We start from the raw sequence: 22973 nt of genomic DNA, 5'->3' as shown, positions 1-22973 counted from the left end.
TGCTTTTCTTGTGTAGAATTAAGCTAGCTGTAGAACCTCTGTAGATATTTTCCAAGGTATTTATGTAAGGGTTCTGTACTCCTTGATTACGTAATGCCACTATGACTGTTGGTATCTCCACTGAATCAAATGCCTTTTCGTAATCTATAAAAGCCATATAGAGAGGCTTATTATACTCTGCAGATTTCTCGATAACCTGATTAATGACATGGATGTGATCTATTGTAGAGTATACCTACCTGAAGCCAGCATTTTCCCTTGGTTAACTAAAGTCCAGTCATGCCCTTATTCTATTGGAGATTATCTTGGTAAATATTTTATATAATACTGGGAGTAAGCTAATGGGCCAATATTTTTTCATTTCTTTAACATCTCCCTTTTTGTGGATTAGTATAATGTTTGAATTCTTCCAGTTTTCTGGAACTTTTGCAGTCGATAGACACTTTGTATAAAGAGCCGCCAGTTTTCCAAGCATTGTGTCTCCTCCATCTTTGATTAAATCGACTGTTGTTCCATCTGCACATTGCACAAATAAAACAAAACAGCTGAGGCCAACTTTTCTCTCAGAATTGGGCTCACATAGTTTACAGTTTATTTGTTACGTATCACCTGCTTTCGGGCCTTGCCTGCACGTGCAGTAGCAGATGACGCGTTACTCCGTGCTTTGCGGTACAAGATGCCTGCGGGCATGCCTTGCCGGCCTGCATTGCTGACAAAGTTATCGCTAGGCTGTCCAAAACAAGTTTAATCTACCATCACTTGCATAATTCCGTGTTTGTTGGGGCCATCTAGCCTAACCATCTTCGAAAACACAAAATGAAATTTGCTTTTATAGTTTACTGGTATTTTATTGGTGTTGCCATTTCAGTTATTTTGACGCTAGTATTCGTGACTTTTTGTCTGTTTACGGCAAAGATTGCTATTTAGCGATAACTGACTTTTTTAATAACTTGAATGAACAGTTGGCGATATTTTAACGACTTATAAGTGAGAAAAATTGCTTGGAAAATGGCCTTCAAGAGCATGCTTTGATTTTCAAAAGCAACATGCAAGTGGCCAAAACTCGCTGTACGACGCATAGGCTGCGTGACGATGATGAACCAACGATTGTCTTCACATTGGTAGCCTTCACATTGTGATAGTGCTTCACAGCATCAAGGTCACCATAGGTCACAAAATTGAAGTTGAATTATTATTTAGAAAACTTATTCAATGTACATATAATTGAATATTACCAAACCTATGTGAACCCGCAGCATTTAAACACTATGGGTTCAGTGGTGTCACTAAATCCATTCGATTGGTATATGCTTGGCAAGCATGTCAGAGAACTAATTTACCAAGACCAAGTGGAATAAATTTTCTGTTGAGATTTAGAACACAGCAGATGAATTAGACGTATCGACTGCATAAAAGCGTAAATATCGGAATGGCTTAGCTCGTTCACATGTGACTGAACAAATCGCTTCCGTTTCTCACCCCTTTTGGACCACTCAGTACTTCACGGCAGCTTTCAGCTAGATCAAGGGCGAAAATATGGTATTTAAGCTGTACAATGCTTGGGTAATTGTCATTGCCATGTTAACAACATGTGGTCAAGCGCGTTCCACAGAATTTAGTTCTGCTGCCACAAACGTAGACATGCACAAAAGATTTAGGGGTAATATACAGACTAAATGTATCTTCACGCTAGGAAAACTACGTTGCTTGTGTACTTTTGAATTATGCTATATTGTAACCTTCCAATCTGAAGATAATGAAAAATGTAACCCTCTTAGGGTCGATTTTTTTCACCATGTGCGACTGCCCAGGGTCGATTTTTTTTATTGCAGATTCCAATTCTTCTTCAGGACTTGCTTGGAAAAAAAAAATTTACCGTAATTTTTCTAGGGTGACCGTAAAGTGTTTTTCTAGGGTGACCGTAAAGTGAGAAAGAAATACTTTGAGTTGGTATATATGTACTCTTCATTCATGAATAACAACAATAAAAAAGGAAATAAACTTATAAGAATGAGAAAATTTGATGCATTGTTATACATATAAGGCTTCGAAAATGTGCACATGAGAATATTTCGCAAGTGTCAAATGTTCCTGTTCTTACACTAATATTTATGTCCATAGCCTAATTGAACTGTGGAGATGAGCGCACTCAGGAAAACTGTAGTTGTGTGCCCATCAAAAAAGCAAAACGTGTGACAAACTTCCGCTAATCATCATCTTATTGTCAACCAGAGGCAATTAGTTCTCGTGAGTGTCAAAAAAAAGAAAAGCAACAGAAACGCATGCACGGTAGCATTCTTCCTATGCGCACCCCGGTGAGCACTAAACGAGTGAGAGACAGGCCCTTTTAGCGATTAGTAACGAGATAGCCATCAGTTTCGCAAGCACGAGAAGCTGAAACGGCCTGCGGAAGAAAACCCAAACCGCCGCCTGCCTGCGCGCGCGCCAATGCGCGATCGGTAGTATATAGACGCTCGGGAGCAAACTACCTCTAAAACAAACCATGCAACGTAAACCGAGGGAGGTGCAGAAAAAAAATTCGCTTTATTTCCACATAGTAGCAGCACATGACAGAAAAGAAAAAGTTGGGAAATTGGCGTGCTTTTTAAACATACAGATGTCGCCCTAAATATACGGCATCAACCATTTTTGGGCTTGTTTCGCGGCATCGTATATTTACGTCATTGACCCTTAATGGGTTAAAACTGTCATAATCCAGTACGTAAATATTAGAGGTAGACAATCGAAGACTGTATAGACTTTTTCAAATATGAATCGAATATACATAGTAAATATTAAATATTAAAGATTAACATAGATGCACATAGTTACAACAGGAATATTTGTTTCAGTATAATTAGGAACACGCTTGCACTGAATAGACAGTCAGCTATCATGCACAATTAAGATTGTTTTAAACACAAGATCACAACAGTCGTGAAAAGAAGTACACGAATAGCCGCTTGACACCTTTAAGCCTGATGGCAAACAAGTTTTCCAAGAATGACAGGCATTTGAAACTGACCAACTTTTCAAAAACGCATAATTAAGCAGTTGTCGAGGAAATATCAGAAGTTATGGAAAAGGAAGATAAAACTCTAAGGAGATACTTGTGTGCCCTAGAAAGAGTACAGAGCCGTTTACAAGAAACATCACTGGTTGTAACGTAAGAGATAAAACTCCTACACGACTAGGCTACAAGAAAGACTGTTTGGTAGGCCATAAGCACAATATAGCTGATTGTCAAGTGTTGGATGAAAAGAAGGGGAACTGAGGCGCCTGGTTTTGTAAGAACGCTCACACGTATTCGTTAGTCAGAACCGTATGAAAACAATAGATAATGAAGAAACAGAAAGCATAGGATAAATTATTTGTAGCTTCTAATTGAAGTGCAAAAATGAGAATCTAATGGGAAATGGAGGAAAACTCTACTGGCTGATGGTGAGACCCGAATCCACAACTTCTGCATTACACACGCATTGCACTACAAATTGTGCTACAGTGACGACGGCAGCTCCCACATCCATGCAGTCATTATTTATGTTTGTACATAAGATCTAACCCAAGGAGTTTTAACCAGCGCAGAACTTCCACCACAAAAAAAAAATTAAATTATGGGGTTTTATGTGCCAAGACCACAATCTCATTATGAAGCACGCCGTAGTGCCTAGGCACTCTGGAAATTTGGACCACCTGGGGTTCTTTACCGTGCACCTAAATCTAAGTACACGGGTGTCCTCGCATTGCACCCCCATTGAAATGCGACCCCCGTGGCCGGAATGCGATCCCGCAACCTCATGCTTAGCAGCCTAACACCATAGCCACTAAGCAACCACGGCAGGTCCTGCAAAACTGGAAACAAAGCTTGTATTGCTGATCCAGTTTCTGCATTGCGTCAAAAACCTTGTCGCTGTTTTACTTCTGATGATTATAATTTGGGATACTTTGTTCAGCAGGTGGAGAACAGTAACCCGATTTGAACAGTCGGTTGTTGCAAAATATTTGGTTAAATTTGATATTCGAAAATGCCAAATAGTTCATTTTCGAATACGAATAAAATATTACACACCGACTATTCATATTCGAAACTTTGATATTTGCCTATCCTATAGTAAATAGATTACTAAAGCTAAAGCCCTCAATACTCTGTTCGTAAATTCACTGTTTTCCTTCAACTGCACGAGCATTAGAGCAACATTACATGTCTAGGTAAATAATTTACTTCACACTAGCTTATATTAGATGTTTCAAAATGCCTACATTCTTAATATCCACTTCACAGTTGTAGTGAGGGTTTTAGTGACTTTTTGTCTTACTTCAGCGGCATGCCTCCTACCCACTGTGGTTGCTTAGTGGCTATGGTATTGGGCTGCTAAGCACGAGGTCGCGGGATTGAATCTTGACCACGGAGGCCGCATTTCGATGGGGGCGAAATGCGAAAACACCCATGTACTTAGATGTAGGTGCACGTTAAAAAACCCCATGTGGTCGAAATTTCCAGAGTTCCCCACTATGGCTTGCCTCATAATCAAAAAGTGGGTTTAGCACGTAAAACCCCATAATTTCATTTATTTTTAAAGTGGCATGCTTCCTAAAATGTTGGCAACACTAGACTGTAATGGTTCAAAATGTACGATTGAAAACTAGATCTGTCAATGACAAAGTACAAATTTCACGAAATTTCACTGACACATTTTTCAGCCTTTTTAATTGCAATGGCAATCGAGCAATCCCTAAAGGAGGCGAACTTTACATATACGTGCCACTTGGGCCCGCTCTGAGTATGCATTCTCCGCCCAGTCATGAACGTGAACTTCTGTATCACCTCCAGTGAATATTTTCCGACAAATCAACATGTCATTAACACATTAAATAAAAGAATGTGTCATCTTTTATTGGTCTGTGGCCTCTAAAGGCTCCTTCCGGGTGCGAGGGAGGTTAGGTAGATGCCGCTAACTTAACCTCCGCTCCCCTCGGAAGGAGCCCTCCGTGTCAGGCTTTGTGGTAAAGCATACAACAAACAAACATGTATTACAGAAGTCAAAGGGGAAATTATATGCAGGGTATTACAGCTGTTGTTGTTGGTGGGGGGCTATATATATAGAAAGAGAGAGAGAGGTGTGACTTGCCCCCTCATACTTAAAGTATAGTTGATATGCCAATGGACAAGAAAGAAAGAAGGAATAACTGACGTGGTTGCTTAGTGGCTTTGGTGTTACGCTGTTAAGCATGAGGTCGCAGGGTCAAATCCCCTTATGGCAGCAGCATTTTGATGGTGTCAAAATGCAAAAATGACTTTGTACTTGACGTAATAGTTCTGCGAAAACCTGCAGAGCTATTGTACTTACATTTAGGGGCACATTAAAGAACCCCAGGTGGTCGAAATTGATCTGGAACCACCCCGCGACAGCGTGCCTCATAATCAGATCGTGGTTTTGGCATGTAAAATCCGAGAATTTGTTTTTTTTAAGGCAAAGAAAGAAGGAAACAACACATGGATTCCATCCCTCTTTCTTGTCCTGTCATCTGTGCTATTCACCGTGCTATTCATAAATCAACTAGACCACTTGTGTACTCGACTAGTAAATTAGCCTAACAACATTTGCTATGATTCTACTTTTTGAAAGAGCATTCTAAAGTGCAGCTTGCTTATCAATGAAACAACGTTGCTGTCTCCCGAAAAAAAAAAAAAAAAAAGATTTTGGCAGTTTTCATTGCGTCAGGGTCTTGTACACAAGTCGTGCTGCAGAACAATGCTTTATGTGAAAAGGCCCCGTGTGTGAATCATGCTTGGGAAATATTTCTAATTTCAGAGACACCACACGGTCCTGCAGAGTTATTGCCTTCAGCAAGGATGGGAAACTTTTTGCTTGGAGTAATGAGGAGAAGTATGTTTGTACTGGCCAACTGCTTTTGTAGCCTTATCGTTTCGTCATGGTCAATGATGGCACACTTGTTTATGCAGAGTACAGGTTGTTGCTCTACCATCATTCGAAAAAGTGCTTGAAGTTCCCAAGCCAAAGACATTGTATCTGGAGTTCTCACCAAAGGGAAGTATCTTGTGCACATGGGAGCAGTGCACAGGTACGTGTCAATTCGTTACTTATGCTTGCAAGTATAGCCACAACTTCTAAATGCATCCTTGCATGAAGCTGTATAACTGCAGGACACAGTGCAAGAAAAAAAAAGAGGAGAAAAAGAAAAACAATGCTCATGGCAGTGTGTATGTTCCCGTTGTTGCTTTGTCTTAGATATTATCCCAGTGTCACACGTACACTTCTGGTCGCAAACAGGGCCGATCCGGATTAAGCTTGATCTGGATCCGTGTGCAGCTACACGGTCACTGTCAAGTCGTGATCTCGATTCAATGATTGTAAATCATGATAAAAAATCATGATCATGATAGCAGGCTCACAACTGCGCCCTCTAGCGCAGTATTCTAAAAATTCTAAAAACAACGGGAAGGCAGCTCAATAAAAATTTTTTAAGAACATTTTTATCAGCTAAAGTAAGCTGTAAAATTGAAATAGTGTTCAAATTTAATCATATTTTGCAAATCTACATTTGTAAACAAGTTGTAATGTTATTCTGAGAGTTGCAGATGATCAGCATAGAATAATAACTCAACCTAAATTTTTGGACAGTGTAGCAGCCACCATTGTTGATCACAATCAAGAAATCTGATCCAGTTTAGCCCCGATTGTGATCAGAAGTGTACGTTTGACACTGGTATTAGATATTTCTTTGCATTGGATTGAAAGTCATGGCTGATGAATATCTAGCACGTAGCATTGCCTTGCCGAATGACATGTTGCTTGTTATGTAACAGCTTACTTAGTTGGCAGTACATTGCTGCAAGATGCATGTTCTGGCTGTTTGGGAGACCAGCTCAATTACAGCCTTGCTTGCTAGGGTAAACCAACCGGCACATAATTTATCAACATTATCATGCTATGCCAAACTATAAATTTCGAGCTGTATATGAGGCCCCCATGACAGGATGTAACCCCGTTCAACTCACTTATAGGTTCTCACAGCTCATATTTGAAGAGTTGATGTTTTCAAAAGTATTTGTTTCTCGTTAAACCAATAAAAGCAACGTAACATGTGCATATCTGAAAATACAGATTCTGTCACCAGTTTTGAACACATATTAAAGAATGAATTTTACTTTATTCTTTTCACTTAACATTTGGTTCATCTATTCTGCTGTGTGTTTCGTTTTGCCTACAGTTGTGCAATTGCAACATAGAATTTAACTGAGTTTTAACGTAATTATTAAAACTTTGTCAGCTGAGTAAGTGAGCCTTGTTATTTTACTATTCTTTTTATGTCCACCTGTTCCGGTGATGAAGGCACAGAATTGCATTATGTGTTAAATAAAAGAAAAAAATGTGCTGAACTTGAGCATACAATGAAAATGTGTGGGTGTTAATGTGCAGTTGGGGTGTTTGCTTACATGTGCATCTAATTTCATTGTTTTCCTTGGCATGCATAACCAATTCTGTGCTTCATGCAAGGTCTTCACAGTGCCACTGTTATGCCCTTTGTGAATTAAAAGTTATATCCTCTAGGCTCCAAGGACTCTCAAGAGCAGCCTAACATGTTTGTTTACGATATCAAGACCAAAAAGTGCCTTCGATCCTTTGTGCAGAAAAAACAAAGTTCGTGGTAAGATGTTTTCAATGCTTTTGTTTTTATAATAGCATAAACTTGCAATATGTTGTAGCATTTTTCGGTGCTTTCATTTACCTAAAGCAAGCTTGAGATTTGCTATAGAGGCAGCTCTGATCTGTATGGGTGTCATGTGAAGGTGCATTTTTGATCGTGATTGGCTCCTTTGCTCAAGCTGGAGAAGGAAGCCAATTGCTGCCGAGAAATTTGATTGAATATGCACCGTTCGGCACACATGTTACTCTTTGCAGCCCCTTCTGAGTATAGCTGCAATTGCTAGGTTTGTTGGCGTTGCATGTTCTGGATGCACGATGATTTATCGGCCATATAGAGCCATAGAACAGTTAAGATTCCTTCTTTTAGAATTGTGCCCCTTTTTCTGCCTGCATATTCACTTTCTCATTTGGCAGGGTGGCTTTCTTGCAAAGTTAGTTGCTTCGTGCTTGAGTTTGCTCAAGTTCTCAGTGTGAAAGTTGAAGGGGTAAAAAAAAAATCTTTTAAATTTATAGCATTGTTCTTAATTTAACACGAGGCATTTCCTTAATTTGATAAGCTTAAATTAAGAAGCAGCATGTCTGTGCAAACATGGTGCCAGTGCCATGATAACACTAAAACTAATACTTTTAATGTGTTTATTAGTTAATATTCATGCCAGTAACTAAATGAAAGTATTACTAACTAGCCTGAGTCCCTATGGCATCTTTCAGGCAGCCCCAGTGGACTGATGATGAGAGCATTTGTGCACGGAGCATGAACAATGAGGTTCACATCTTTGAAAGCAACAATTTTGGTAAGTTGTAGAGACTCGGCCAATGACAAAGCCGTTTGTAGGAGCAGGGCTTCCAGGCATGGCATTCAGAATCACTCCAGCTTGGAAGATTGTAAAATTACTCCAGAGAATCTTCCCTGTACCTGTTTTCAATGGTAATTTTTGTCATCCTGACAAATTTCTGCACTGTAATTGATGGCTATAAATTAATGTTTTGTTGGCATTATAGTACAGTCTGATTAAACACTAACTGTTTTGCAGTTCCCACCGAGGTAGGTGTACCAACTTTGTGTTGACTTTTTTTTGCGAGGATGTAGCTCACTCATTAAAGCCAAGTGAGGGCCTAGCCAGGTCTGTGAAAAGTTGTCCTTCCTTTTAAAACTTGATGTCACATATTCTTGCTGGTGCTGCTGTTACGGCGCAAATGTATGTAATCTGCAAACAGTTCTCATATTCTTCCCAAATATACTGATGACGACTGAATATTTATAGCTCTCTAGCCTCTGTACTTCTTTTATTGAGTCATTTTAATGGTCATGGAGCAATCTCTTTCTTTTATGGAACGACTGCATTTTTAATAAATCATCAATTTGTTGGCGCAATGCACCATAGAAACCTTCAGCCACAAGATCCATCTTCCGAAGCTTGCAGAATTTAGCCTGGCTCCTGGTGACAAGCCCCACCACATCGCATGCCATGTTCCTGGCACAAAGGTATGACTGCATCCTGTGCCAGTTTATTGTATACATGCACAGTCAGGGTTGGTATCAGCATCCCATTTTTCAATCAGTCTATTCAACTCTACAATTAAAAAAAAAAAATGTGATGCTAAAAGGTAAAGCACCACCCAGGCAATGTTCGCAGAACTACAGTATGTTCTGGCCTTCATGTAAAATTAAGTATAATATCAACCTAAATATGCTTCACAGCTTAACATGAAACAACTAATTGTTGCCTTATATATATTAAAGTTCTAGATTGAAAAATAAGGCAAATGCATTTCAGAGCCACATACTTTTCAAGTGGGAGCTCAATATTTGTCTGGTCTGAAATTTCACTGGTTACTGAAACCTTACTGTTTCTTTTCGCATGGAAGCAATACTGCTTTAGTGGCGACTAAAATATTTTTCACCTTGACAACTTGTGTGTACGCTTGTTTCATGAACAAGTTCCCTATGTTCTTTGGCCTAGCTTCTTGTTCACTTAGAAAAGGGTCCAAGTGCTAGTGCTAGCTATGTCATGTTTTTCTTTGGTATGGTAAATTGATGCAATGCTTATGCACATGCTCGTGGATTGCAGTTAACTCAGACCCAGTCTAAACTTACAGGGCCAGCCATCCTTTGTAAGGGCATTCAGGCATCCAAGCTATGACGGTCCAAATGCAGGCATTGCAAACAAGAGTTTTTACAAGTCAGATAAGGTGGACTTCTTTTGGAACAAGAAAGGTTAGTGCACAAATGTATTTGTCATTCTGTCATTAAACTCTTTACTTTTGCTTTTTTTTAGCTAATTTGTTTTTCTCAAGCACTTTCTTCAGTTAACAACTGCCTTAGTGTAATGTTTATATCACACCCTGTAGTCGTTGATGTGAATCGAAGTGTGTGCCAAAATAAACAAATTTTATAGTGCGTGCTGTTTAATACATTGGTCTTTCTGGGACTGCTTGGTCATTTGGCTGTGTAGTAGGTTTGGTAGCTAACCTGTAAATGAATTTCATAAACTAAGATGGAGTCATGATGCTGAGTTCGTCTTGCCTGTCCGTGGTATGCTCACAGGCTAAATGAAATCATGGCACTGTGCTTATTTGAAAAGGTTGTCCCACAGAATGGGCCCACTCAACAGGAATGCTTCATTTGCATGGTGGCAAGTAACATTGAGGTATAGACATTTCCGAATAAAATGTTCATTGTTTGTCTGTCCTGTTGTGGTTGGGCATTGTAGGCACATCTTGACTTGGTCAAATTGTTTTAGTCACTGTTGAATTGCATACCAATGTTGCTGAGTCTGCATGTTGCTTGAACATGTGCCTTCGGGCTTTTTTGTTGTGTTGCTTGTACCTTTTAAAATTCTGGCTGGTGTGCATTAAGATCTATGTCTTCCAATTGGTCTGTTGGTCATCTAGGGAGTTGAAGCACAACCATATCAGGGTCACCTGCCTAGCAATCGTAACGGCTGGGCTGACGCTAACATTTTGCATATATCCTAGTAAACCGCCTATACAACAAGCTGTGTGCTATCTCTCACAGTGGCCGAATTCTTGATTATGGCTTTCTGCCTTGGACATTCAGGGTTGCTTCCTCTTAGTTCCAACTCTTCTCACTTGTCATGTTCAGTTTCCTGATCTTCCAACTTGATGGTCTGTTGTACACCACTGGTATTTAGCTGCTATGAGGACTGCTTTTTTTCTCGGGTCCTTGTGCAGACCCTAGGAAGGGTGAGGGGATATCTTCAGCCATGTTGTGATTCACCTCGTTACCTGACAGACTGGCTTGATGAAACAGTCACTGGCTATGAACTTGTCTTCCTCGTTTTCACACTTGCACCATGATTGGCCACTGTGTATGAGTTTGTACACAAGATGTATAGTGCGACATGACAGCTTCTCTTGGATCCAGTATGTATGCAATAGCGAAGCCTGTACCTGTTTGGTTAAACGCTTCATCGCTTAGCACCTGAAGGATCATCAATAAATGTGTTTTTTTTTTGTTGTTGTTGTTGTTGACAGATTGCTATGTAAATGCACCATAAAAACACCTAATATAGTGAAGGTTCAGTAATAAGTCTATTATTACTGTTTTCTTTTTTTAAAGACTAAATTGACCCAATGTAAAATTACCTCCTCTTTTTTTTTCACTTTTGGTTTTATGTCATGCTATATTTGTTAGGCTGAATGTTGTAGTTCTGGTGGTGCACTTAACTTGTCCGTGCTAGTTTTTATTGTAATCGTTCTTCTAGCTGCAAAATGTGCTACATATGTTTCTTGCCAGGCACGGGCCTGCTGCTGCTGACGAGCACTGATGTGGACAAGACAGGAGCTTCCTACTACGGTGACCAGGGGTTGCATTTCCTACGAACTAATGGAGACACGGCCATGGTGAAGCGAGGCAAGTGTTTATGTGTACGCACATTACTCTCCTTGCCTACGTGGTTGCCTTCACAATGTCTAACCCTTATACTCATGTAAGCCTTTGCAGGGTCGATGCTGTAAATATACGGTGCCGTGAACAAGTCCCAAAAGGTTGACGCTGTCTGTTTACGGTGCCGCCTGTATGTTTCAAAAACATGCTAATTTTTTAACTCTTTGCTGCCCAACAAGTGCTGCCACCCTGTGTTGACACAAGGAATTAATTTTTTGGCTCAGCACGCTTGGATCCACTGCTTTATTGCACTGGCATTTCAGCGACCATTCATGCATCCGCTCGCGCGAGGGTGTGCGGCAGTTAGTTTTGGTTTCATCTCGCGGGCTGTTTCCGGTCATCGCACTCGCTGATACTGATGTCCGTCTGGTTTATAACCTCTGAACGGGTCAACGCTAGATACTTGCTCATCTGTTGTTCACAGGGTTGCGGTTACATTTGTTGACAGACAGACGGTGGTATATACAGACAAGGCCGCCATACACAAACGATGCTGCCATGCCTGCATTTCTTTTCTCGAGACTCTGCTCACGAAGACTGATCGCACTTAATTGATGCCAGAACAGAGGGTTACTGCAAGTTTCTGACTCGTTTCGTTTTTCTGACAGATGCACAATCATAGAGATTTTTTGCCTACACTTGCATACACAGTTCGATTACGCTATTACGATTATGATTACACTTGCTCTGCTGCAATTGAGTCAAGCGGCAATTCCTCCGATGTGGACAACTACACAAGTGCCAAATCAGAATATACATCTATTTCAGTGTATCTACTTTTTTATTCTTAATGTAAGTATTTATGGAAGCCCATCTGTATTCATAAATAAGTAATGCATGTTTACCTACCGAAAATATTTTTTTGTCACTTTATGGTAACTAGAAAAAAATTGCAGTCAATTTTTTTCAATATAGGTCCGTCTGAAGATTTTAAATCTGCAGTAAAGAAATTTTACACTGTGGGGTCGCATTGGGCGAAATAAATTGACCCTCAAACTGTTAAAAACCCTTAGTGTTCCTACTGAAACTTCAGAGAAAAACAATCCAGGAGAACTTTAAACACTTCTTTATATCTATATATGTGAAAGGAATAACTTGACCTTTGGGCTTTTTGAGTTTTGATAACTTCATTTGACAGCTAATTATCAGTCCAGAAGAATGAAGTGTATTATATCCAGAGAGACAAACCATTTAAATAACCGAGCCTCATTGTAACAAAGCCGTACCTGATATGTAAATGCCTTCACTATATCTGATATCAATATAAGCATATATTCATTACATGCTGATATTTGCAAGAAACATTTTGGATTTTTTTCGTTATACCCTATCGAACATTATTTTCATGTTCAATGTAGCAAGGCTTGTCTGTATTTCTCTCCTTTCTTAATACTTATGTGCAGTACCTACTCATAGGCTTTGGTTTTTCTTGCAAAATGATGTGCCAGTACGAAATCTCCAAACATGCTAGTGCATCTGCAGAAACTGGACTGCATAGAAACCGAACTTGCCTTTGTGTTGAAGGATCACATTTGGTAACGTCACAATTGATAGATAGTAGTTAGAACTTATGTGCTTAAGCATTAACCCTCTAAGGGTCACTCTTTTTTGCCAAATGTGACTCTCCAGGGTTGATATTTCTTTATTGCAGACTTCATATCTTCAGAGTGAGCTATTTCAAAAAAAAAAAAATTACCACAAATTTTTAAAGGTGACCATAAAGTGAGAAAAAAATTTTTTACATAGGTAAGCATGCATTGTTTATTCATGAATACAGATGGGCTTGCGTAAATACTCACAATAAGAATAAGAATGTAAATACACTCAAATTGATATATTCCGATTCAGCACTCAGGCAGGAGTTCGCATCGAGGGAATTGCCACTTGACTTACTTGCAGAAGGGCAACCAGCACGCAAGTCCATAGCATAATTGAACTGTGTATGTGAGTGCATGCAAGAAAATGAGATGTTTGTGTGCCCCCCAGAAAAACCAAACCTGTCAGGAACTTTCAGTTATACTTCACCCCATCGCCAACCCTTCGCTCCATCGTGAGTCACAATAAAAAATATTCAGGCATGGAAGCATCGTTTGTATGCATCGGCATTGTTTGTATACACTAGTGCCCGCCTCTGAATGGATGTAATTCTACCCCTACAAGCAGTAAACGAGCGAGCATCTAGTCGTGGCCCTTTGAGAGATTAAAAACCAGATAGACATCAGTTTCATTTGCAAGTGCGGCAAATGAAAACAGCCCGTGAGACGAAACCAAAACTAACCACTATGCACACACGGATACGTGACCGGTAGCTGGCACGTTGGTGAAAAGAAATCACGGAATTAAAACCAAAAGCCTACTGAGCAAAAAAAAAAAAAAAAAAAAATCTTGTATTCACACTAGGTGACAGCAATTTCTGGACAACAGAGAGCTGAAAAATTGGCTCGTTTTTCAAGTATACTGATGGTGTCGTAAATATATGGTATCGAGCATTTGGGACCTGTTGGCCGCACTGTATATTTGCATCTTTGAACCTCAAAGGGTTAATAAAGTGAGCATGCAGCTATTTTTTGCTTACCTCCATTGATGCGGCTCAAGTGGGACACAAAACAACACAGAACTGAAAGCAGTAGCTGTTAGCTAATGCATTCAACTTATTGATTACAGAAAGAATTGCAGCTATCCACAACTGCTTTAGTATTGCATGAAGCAATTGTTCCATTGTACGACTTGGGTTGCTAAGTCATGTGGAGAGGTACATTGCAGTGGACCTGTTTAGTGCAGTCATTGATTCAGGGCTGCTGAGTTCATGTCGCCTTGCCTGTGTCAGTGGTTGCATGTCTGTTATAGGGGCATAAAACAGTAATTGTTTTAATTATCCCTTGTTTGATCCTCTTATTCAGGAAATGCTACCGCAACATGCATAGATTTCAGAAACTTGTTGCTTTCCCAAAGGCATGCTTACAATGAGCAAATATACCTTTTTTGTCACCTCTGGACCTTGAGGACATATATGGGCAGCTGTACAGTGTATGTCACTTTTGGTGGTAACAAACATGAGTCTTTTCGTGTTAAATTAACTTTTAGATTTGAGTTGGTAATTGAATAAATGTGGCTTTCAAGTAACTTCTTGAATTTTAACCTTGTAATCTCACCTTTTTAGCTTTATAAGAGTTACTCAATATGAGCAAAAACAGCTGGTAATGCTCAAGTGCAAGCCTGAAGTAGTTATAATAACAGCTGGCAGAGCTCAGATGACCTGATTACTCAGTGAAAACAATGTGCTAAAAAAATGTCTGATGTTCTGTTCCAGGCAAAGATGGACCTGTATACAGTGTGGAGTGGAGCCCTGAGTGTGACCACTTTTGTGTTGTTTATGGATGTATCCTTATGTGCGCAAAAATTCTATTACATTCAGGAAATCATGTGTCACGAACTCTGGGTTGTAAAAACCACATATATAAGGAACAACAAATGTTCGTCATTAGTAGGGTAAGAAGAGTAACAAACACAAAAAAGGCCCCCCTACATACTTCGTTGTCAAGGACATTCGATAGGTGAATGGTTGTATAGACTGGGCCGTGCCCAATACACCTCGCACCGTGAGAGCACATGCAGCGCTGTCCATCGAACACTTTCCATCGAACACTGTCCATCATTCAGCCGCTGGATACCATGTATGTCTACCACACGCACTAAGCTAACATATTCTTATCTGAGTGATGGTGACCTTGTTCACTTGAGCCCACTACACTGTCCACAGATGGCAACGATCCACTTGCACTGCAAGTTCAAGTGAGCACTCGGGCTTGGCCAGTTGTTGAAACATAATTACAATGCAGTGGAACTCCGTTAATACTATGTTCCTTGCCGTTGCGTTTTCTTGGCTGCTGCGTTGCATTTTTGCGGTCCAGACCTAAATCTCATTGACTCCCGTGTATTATGTTCCCATTGGACATGTCGCCATTCTGTAATGTTCCTGCATCTGACGTTGCATTTGGATGTGGTAGTGACATGAATTTAGCGGTGCAGAGGGAAATTCGCTTTCACACTTTGCAACAAGTGACCGAAGTTTGCAATAAGTGACTGAAAGTGCACAAGCCAGGCACTACACAGAGCTGTTGGCAAAAGCACCAAAAAAGTGTGCTTCAGTTAGAACTTACTGGTAACCACACATACTGGTTCAAATCCGCTGAGCACTCGGCTGCCTTTATTTTGGGGCCTTCAAGGGTCTCATTTCTGTTGCATTATCACCTGTTCTGACCAGTCAGTTTTTATGCAGTGTAGCCATGTTATGTGGTGAAGCATATATAAAATAGTGCAATGAAGCATATCAACAGTGTAAAGGAGCCACTGTTATGGAACATCGTATGCATGCACCCTCTTCGGTCACAGTACGAGCACCGAGATGTCTAATAACTACTGGCAGCTGTTCAAAGCTTCTTCTGATGTTGCTTTGGTGATTTTCTCCCTTCCTCATAGTTGCATTTTCTTGGCTGTTGCACTTTTGTTCCCGCAATTCCTTGAACAATGTATCAATGGGACTCTACACTACTGAAAAATCGCCACAATTTGATTGTCTTTCTCGCACATTCTTGAATCAGGTTTCTTTCATTCTTTTTTTTTTTTTCAATAAAAAAACATAGGAAGCTAGGCTATGTCAGAGCCAGCTATCCCAAAATCTCAAACCTGATACTCAAGCAACAATAAAAAAAGGAAGAGACAGAAGAAAATATCAAAAAGTACGATATGCACACAAATATGAATGCACAAAGATTGTCTCATCTACGGGCACCAGCACTGAAAACAGTCCAGTAACTACAGGTCGTCCATCCATTATACAGGAGTGATAAGCCCCGTTTACATGAATGCGACAGTGGCGCATCGCATTTCCAAGCGCATTTGGGAAAGGTGATGCGACGCCGTTTACATGTAGCGCCTTAACTCTCGCAAAAACGTAGCGCCACATGGTGTCGTATAAGTGAAGTGGAACCGACTTCCGGTGCAACTGGTTTCCGGTTGTGGGCCGAGTGCACGTTGGTGGTTGAGTGCCGAGAAATAGACAGTTTTAGTTTAGCGTACGCAACTTATAGCGTACGCTATACGCTATAGTGTAGCGGACGCGAAGCAGCGCACGTTTTTTGCAGCTTTAGCTGGCCAGCGAGATCTTCGGATCTCGGAGGCCATTAGTCGTCGTTGCGGCTACTTTCCGACTATAGCGATAGGTAGCGCTGACATCTAGAATGTTTCTTTCATTAGGCTTCGCCTCGTTCGAAACGAGAAGCGATCTCGAAAACACCACAAGGTTATCCATAATACCCTGTCGTCGAAGCGGCCTGAGACTAAGCGAAAGCCGTTTACACATTCATTTGCTGCGAACGAAGTGCATTTTACAAAAGCAACGCCAAATTCATTTCGAAGCAGGCAGCCGGGACCGCCGCCATGTTGTTTGGCAATTCCTTCCCATCATTCCTAATGCGACGATCCTGCGTTTACATGCTCCGCGAGAGTCGACTCGCGCCCGTAAATCTACCCTCGCCTGGCGCATTAATGCGATGCGCCTTTCTAGCGCATTACTGCTGTTTACATGAATGTGATGCGCTAGAAATGCGATGCGATGCGACACTGTCGCATTCATGTAAGCGCAGCTATAGAGTCCACACAAGTCTCTTGTCTTCAGCATTGTGCTCAAGCTGCCACATGACGTCCACCTCAGTGACTCATGGCTGGGACAGACCTGCTGTCATTTATTGATATGTTCCTGGGCATCTACCGCTGCTCTTAAGGCAAAGCAAGCTTTCTTTTGTTTGTCTGGCTGCTGCCATTTTCATTGGCCAGAAGTTTGCACCGACTGTTGTAGCTCTGCTATTCTGCCACTAGCCTGTTGTAGACTGCCTCACTCAAAAACGCATAACAAATGTCTAAGGGATTTCACTCTACTTCAAGTTTTTCCACAGACTTTGATTTTCTTGTGTGCACCTGTAGAAATTGTGGTGCTCCACAATATTTGGCCACTTAAGCATGCATTGTGTTAGGCACAACTTTTTTGTTTGCTGATAACTTTTCTTTTATGGCCTGTGTGGAAATGCCATGGTGCTAAACATCACATAGGTGCTGATACCAAGCAGTGTGATAAACATGTCTGTATCTTGCTCATTGTGCAACTTAAAGGGATGCCAAAGCGCTTTTTGAACATACCATATTTACTCGCATAACGAACACACTTGCGTAATGAACGCAGCCCCCACTTTTCCAATCAAGAAGTGTGTTTTGTTCTTTTTCTCGCATAATGATCGCACCCTGAACTTGCTGTCGTGAAGTAGGAGAGACACGGTACGATTCGGCATCTGATACGGTGTCCGATTGTGTGGATGCCAAATCGTACCGTGTCTTCTACTCTTATTGTGATAGCAATTATATGGATGCTCCATTCACATTTTTGCCGTCACCGCTGTCGTCGTTGCTGCGCGCCGCATGGTGTAGGAGTGAAAACGTGTGTGGGAAACCGATGATCGTGGCTCAATCTCGCATGACGTCTTTCTTTGTGCAAAAGGCCCCGGGAGGGAAGGGATGGGCGGGAGGTGCGGTGGCGTTGTGCTCTGGGAGCAACTGCGTATTGCACAACCGCGCCCGAAGTGTGCAGCTCAATCTCCTGCATACAAGAGAGAAAAGCAGGAAGGAAGCACACCATCTTCCATCGCGCGAATGGCACCGAAGGGAGGAGGGGGGCGGGGGAGGCATTTTACTCCAGCAGCAACTGCACATTGCTCGGCCGCGGTGCGCCCTATCTTCAAAGTGATCTGCGTCAGGGGCTGAGTCGATGGCAGCTCATACCTTTGTGTGTTCTGCATTCTCGCCACTCAGCTTGCATTGAAGTGAATCTTTGCAAATTTATACAGCCGATAAAACTGTTATCCTTACTTGTGTAGCTGTCTACACATTTGCTGTCGCAATCGATGGTTTGCATTTCAGGCGAAACTGACTTCTTCTAGAAGTGGCCATGGAAAAAAAAAAAAACACTCAGAGTTCTAGCACACTCAGACTTCTGCAAGCCCGTTCGTATCCCACTCCTCGATCCCTTAACAGTATAGACCCACTCACAGTCGTGCCCCAAATGTGGTCATGACTCAGGCTCTTTTGGTTCCCGCTCCAGCGGGCTGTTTCGCAAGAGGGCCCGCAGCTTGAACACAGGCTCTGGCTGTGCCCAGCCCTTAATGCCTCTCCACCCATCACAAAAGAACAATGAGAGGAATCCGTCAAGAACAGCAATCTTCTCATTCAACTACAGGCTGTCCAGAGGGCCCGCAACACTGCGGTGGGACTTCGTCTCCTGGTCCCATTGTGGATGGAGCCATCGACTTGATCTTGGGGAGCCTTTGGCTCCCCTAGGTCTTAGTTCCTCAGGACTCAAAAAAAGCTCTTGTGATGTCATGTCACAGTTTTACTCTGCATAATGAAAGCACCCCCTAACTTTGCGCATATTTTTAGCGAAAAAAAAGCGCATTCAATATGGGAGTAAATACGATAGTAAGAAAATGCTGATTTCTAGAAGAGGGCATTGTGAATATGTGAGCCAAATGTTATTGCACTGCTTGCAGCAAGGAATTTACAATCTTGTGTCAAGAGTAGCTAAACATTGCGTGCTCTTACCTCTCCAATGTCATCATGCAACGTCATCGCAAGCAGCGATGACCATCAACACCTATTGGCTGATGTCTTGATCGCGAAGACATTCTCAGTTATGCTATGCTAAGTTTGAGTCATATAAATGAAAAGTATATATGTCTGCGATCTTAAAAAGACAGCAAAATCGTTTCATCTTTGCATTGCCAGTCTACAAACGACAACTGTGCATTGCTGCACGTGACCTCCGAGATGACAGTGACATGCTGTATAGCGTAGCCTACTGCTGCTGCCACAAGGTGCCGCGACGAGCTTTCTCACTGCTGAAACACTCAATTTCTGGGTGGCACGTTACCTCCATAGCTTCTCCCCTGTGTAGCTTCCGCTTGCTAGTAGACACTAAATGAAAGAGAAGGCTGCTCAGAGGTGCAATATCACATCTAAATCCACTTATACTTGAAGAAATTGAGAAATCTTTGCGGCATGAGACTTGTGATGCAACATCATGTAATAGTGAGGTCATTCTATCAATTAAAAAAATGTTTCAGGGCACCTTTAACTAAAAAAAAATCCCTCAAGTCACTCTATGTTCACTATTAAGTTACTTCACCTTGGCAGAACTTGCACAAGCTCCCAATAACTGGCTATAGTTGGATACAACTTTAGAAAAAAGGGGGCATTTACACCTCCAACTCGGATGGACGCAAGCATCGACCAATGGGCGTGCACTCTGGACTGACGTCATGAGCCGGACGGCCAGTGACCCCGCCGACAGAGAAGATGGCCGGCCGCGCTTTGAACTGGGCCAAGTCGCGTCAGCTGTGTGCTTCAGCAATAAATGCATTGTTTTATACAGTGAAAGCTCGTTAATTCGAACTTCAATAATTCGAATTTATGGATAATTCGAACTGTACGATTTGGTCCGGCCAAGCTCCACAGAAGTCTATGTATAAAAAAGTTTGTTAATTCGAACGCGAGAAGGTTCCCTCACAGATAATTCGAACTACGCTCGCCTGGCACACGGCCATAGAAACACGCCTACTGCCTACACACAAGGCTGTATCGCCTCCGAAACGGAGAGAATGGCGAGAGAAGGCAAAATCGGAAAAAAATCTAACCGACGCGGGGTCAGCCAGAAGGCAGCGGCGGCTGCCGCCTCTCCGTTCTACACAACCTCCGAGACTTCTAGCCCGTTGCGAATCTCGGAGGCTTTGCAAATCTTGTACAGCTGCTAATGTTGTGCGGAGATGGCACGGCAAGCGCCAAAACACAGCGAATCAAGTATGTCGCAGCTGCGCTTGCAATCAAGAACCAACGAATCAGGGCCTTCGCCACCTTCACATGTTCAGCGTCTTTGTCTCGGCAGTTTTCATCAGCTGTGCACGTCTGTTTTCAGCTTAGGAGGTATCGGCCGTCGCGATTCATTGTGATGGTGTTAAGCCTCGGCTAACGTTCGTTTCGGTGGACATCGGTGGTGTGGCACAATCGGACCCAGAGCTTCGACTTGATCACTTTCTGACACGCCAAATTTCTGACATGCCCTACTGCTTCCAAATTGCAGTGTACTGTTGCTCTCCTTCACTTTTGTTAGTTCGAACTTTCGTTAATTCGAACTGAAGTGGCTTCCCCTTGCAGTTCGAATTAACGAGCTTTTACTGTATAAGTACTTTTTCAATAGCAACTGATTCATTTGAAGCTGTACACGGCGCATCTACAAATAGTAGATGCGCCGTGTACATGCAAACAAGCGCAAAAGCCATGCAAAGCTGCTCTTTCTACTTTTGTCACTTGCAATGAAGCTTAAGAGCAGATGACGGGCAGCGTTGTAGAAGGCATGGGGTTATTTTTCTGTCGCTATCCGGCATGTGCTGTAGCACATGAGAGCTCTACTAAACCAGTCATCAAAATACAAAAGTCTTTATTTATACTGAGAATTGCGTATTTCTTGACCGGGGCTATTTTAGTCGCAGAGGCAATCGGCTGTCGCGTTTCAGTCATCTAAGCGGGGCCTCCCTGTTTTTCTAAAGTTGTATCCGACTATGTGTAATGTTCATGCAGTTTTCATCAGTTGTGTCTTCCTGATTTGCTTTATGTGATTTCGCAGTTTAGTGGGTTCTTGTTATACACATGAATATCACTGATGTGGTTACCACTTTTGATCAGAATATTTGGGTGATATGAACATCAAAGAAGTCTTTGCCACATTGATGCTAAATATTTAGTGCATGCTGTTTCTGGATGCCGTGAATGCCCTTAGCTGTAGTTCATTCATGATAAGAATTTCAGAGCCGCTAAAATCGAGATCTCTCGCAGTCTGTGGATGACTGCCATGTTATGCAGTTAATAAATGAGCCTATGGAAATTGGTCTTGCATGATGCTGGCAAGTCACCTGTACACTTAATAAGTGCTCATGATTCTTGCAATCAGTGCTGGCATTGTAGTAGAAGATATGAGCATAAATATTTATGCACTCTAGAACAGTCTCCCCAGCAAAATTGGTGGAAGAAAGTTGCAGAAAACTATTAAACTGTTCTTCAAATGAAAGTAGTTGCCATAAGTATGCAAAAAATTTCTTTCCTTCACTTTGGAACTGTTATTTTTATGGATACCACAACTTTTGTATAATACAGATATTTTCCAAGATCCTGAGCAAGTCATAATAATTAATGTTCCGCTGTATTTTCTTTGCCGTTGTTATATTCTCGACACGCTGAGCTGTCGAGAAGTTCAATTGGTTGGCTAGTTACTGTGCCAGCAAAATCATAAGACATGCCTCTTAATTTCAAGACATGCCTTAACAGGGATGGCACTATATTGATCATTATCTTTGTAAAGATAGCGAGGCTATAGAGCAAGACAATAACAGCTGTCGGTGGGGAATGCCACTTTAGCTTTAGAAGGCAGCAACGCTGAATGGCATAGAGCATTGATAAATGCAGTAAAAGGCAGCATGACAGTGAAAACAGAGAAATATACAAGTAAGCTCAGAATGTTTGCAAGCAATGTTTGTGCACATTGCGAGAAAATAACCAGTAAATTTAGGACCGATGGAGCCCACTTTAGGACAAATTTACTCATTTTACAGGCAGAACTTTGCATTGTAAACATCTTAATTGTTGCAGATTCCTTGTGTCCTCTGTACCCGCATGTTTTTACCACTTTTCATTGGTAAGAGCTGTTAAAGTTTCTTCAAGGACACTGAACAAATATGGCAAACCAGCAGTATGTTGTGATGCTGTTTTGCAGATGGAGATTTGTGACGTCAAGCTCACAGTGCCTATGTGTATAACACTAAACAATGTCAGTTTTTTTCCTATATACAGTGCAGCTCACATGCCTCTTCTACACTTTGGCATGTGGGTGAGTTCTGCTTTCCTTAACATGTAAACTACACAGTCATGCCTGCAAAAGCCACTCTGTTCAACCTCAACTGTGATCCTGTGTTTGACATGGGTACTGGCCCAAGGAACAGCATCTACTACAATGTGCAAGGAACCCATATCCTTTTGCTCATTGTTACTTTGCTTTTGCTTAGAAAAGAAAGAAAGTTATGATGATGACATGAAAAACTGGCACCTATAAAGGTATAAAGGTGTCAGTTTTCAAGGAGTCAGAAAGTAAGATCAGTTCAATACTTTCCGATGCTATGTGTGGTGAACCTTTCTGTTTTATACTTTTTTTTTTGTAATTGGACAGTCTGATGAGTTTTTTTATTTCTACATCACATACAGACATATGCAATAGTAATACCCCTGTCACATGGGCAAACTAA

At 41.5% G+C, this 22973-nt stretch overlaps 1 protein-coding gene across 2 annotated transcripts in view; it reads left to right on the top strand.

The window, feature by feature from the left end:
- eIF2A (eukaryotic translation initiation factor 2A) overlaps positions 1-22973 on the top strand; it is a 38103-nt gene that overhangs the window by 2755 nt on the left and 12375 nt on the right. Inside the window, exons 3-11 of one of the 2 annotated variants that reach the window (XM_065447361.1) lie at positions 5814-5888; positions 5966-6084; positions 7575-7671; positions 8382-8464; positions 9056-9156; positions 9771-9888; positions 11431-11547; positions 14891-14959; positions 22598-22699. In XM_065447361.1, the coding sequence (XP_065303433.1) occupies positions 5814-5888; positions 5966-6084; positions 7575-7671; positions 8382-8464; positions 9056-9156; positions 9771-9888; positions 11431-11547; positions 14891-14959; positions 22598-22699 (881 nt within the window). Of the gene's footprint in view, positions 1-5813; positions 5889-5965; positions 6085-7574; positions 7672-8381; positions 8465-9055; positions 9157-9770; positions 9889-11430; positions 11554-14890; positions 14960-22597; positions 22700-22973 lie in introns of both variants that reach the window. The other variant, XM_065447366.1, reaches the window with a different exon arrangement.

The sequence above is a fragment of the Dermacentor albipictus genome, chromosome 1 (assembly GCF_038994185.2).
Source record: "Dermacentor albipictus isolate Rhodes 1998 colony chromosome 1, USDA_Dalb.pri_finalv2, whole genome shotgun sequence".
NCBI lineage: Eukaryota > Metazoa > Arthropoda > Arachnida > Ixodida > Ixodidae > Dermacentor > Dermacentor albipictus.
This window is presented reverse-complemented; position numbering and strand designations above follow the sequence as displayed.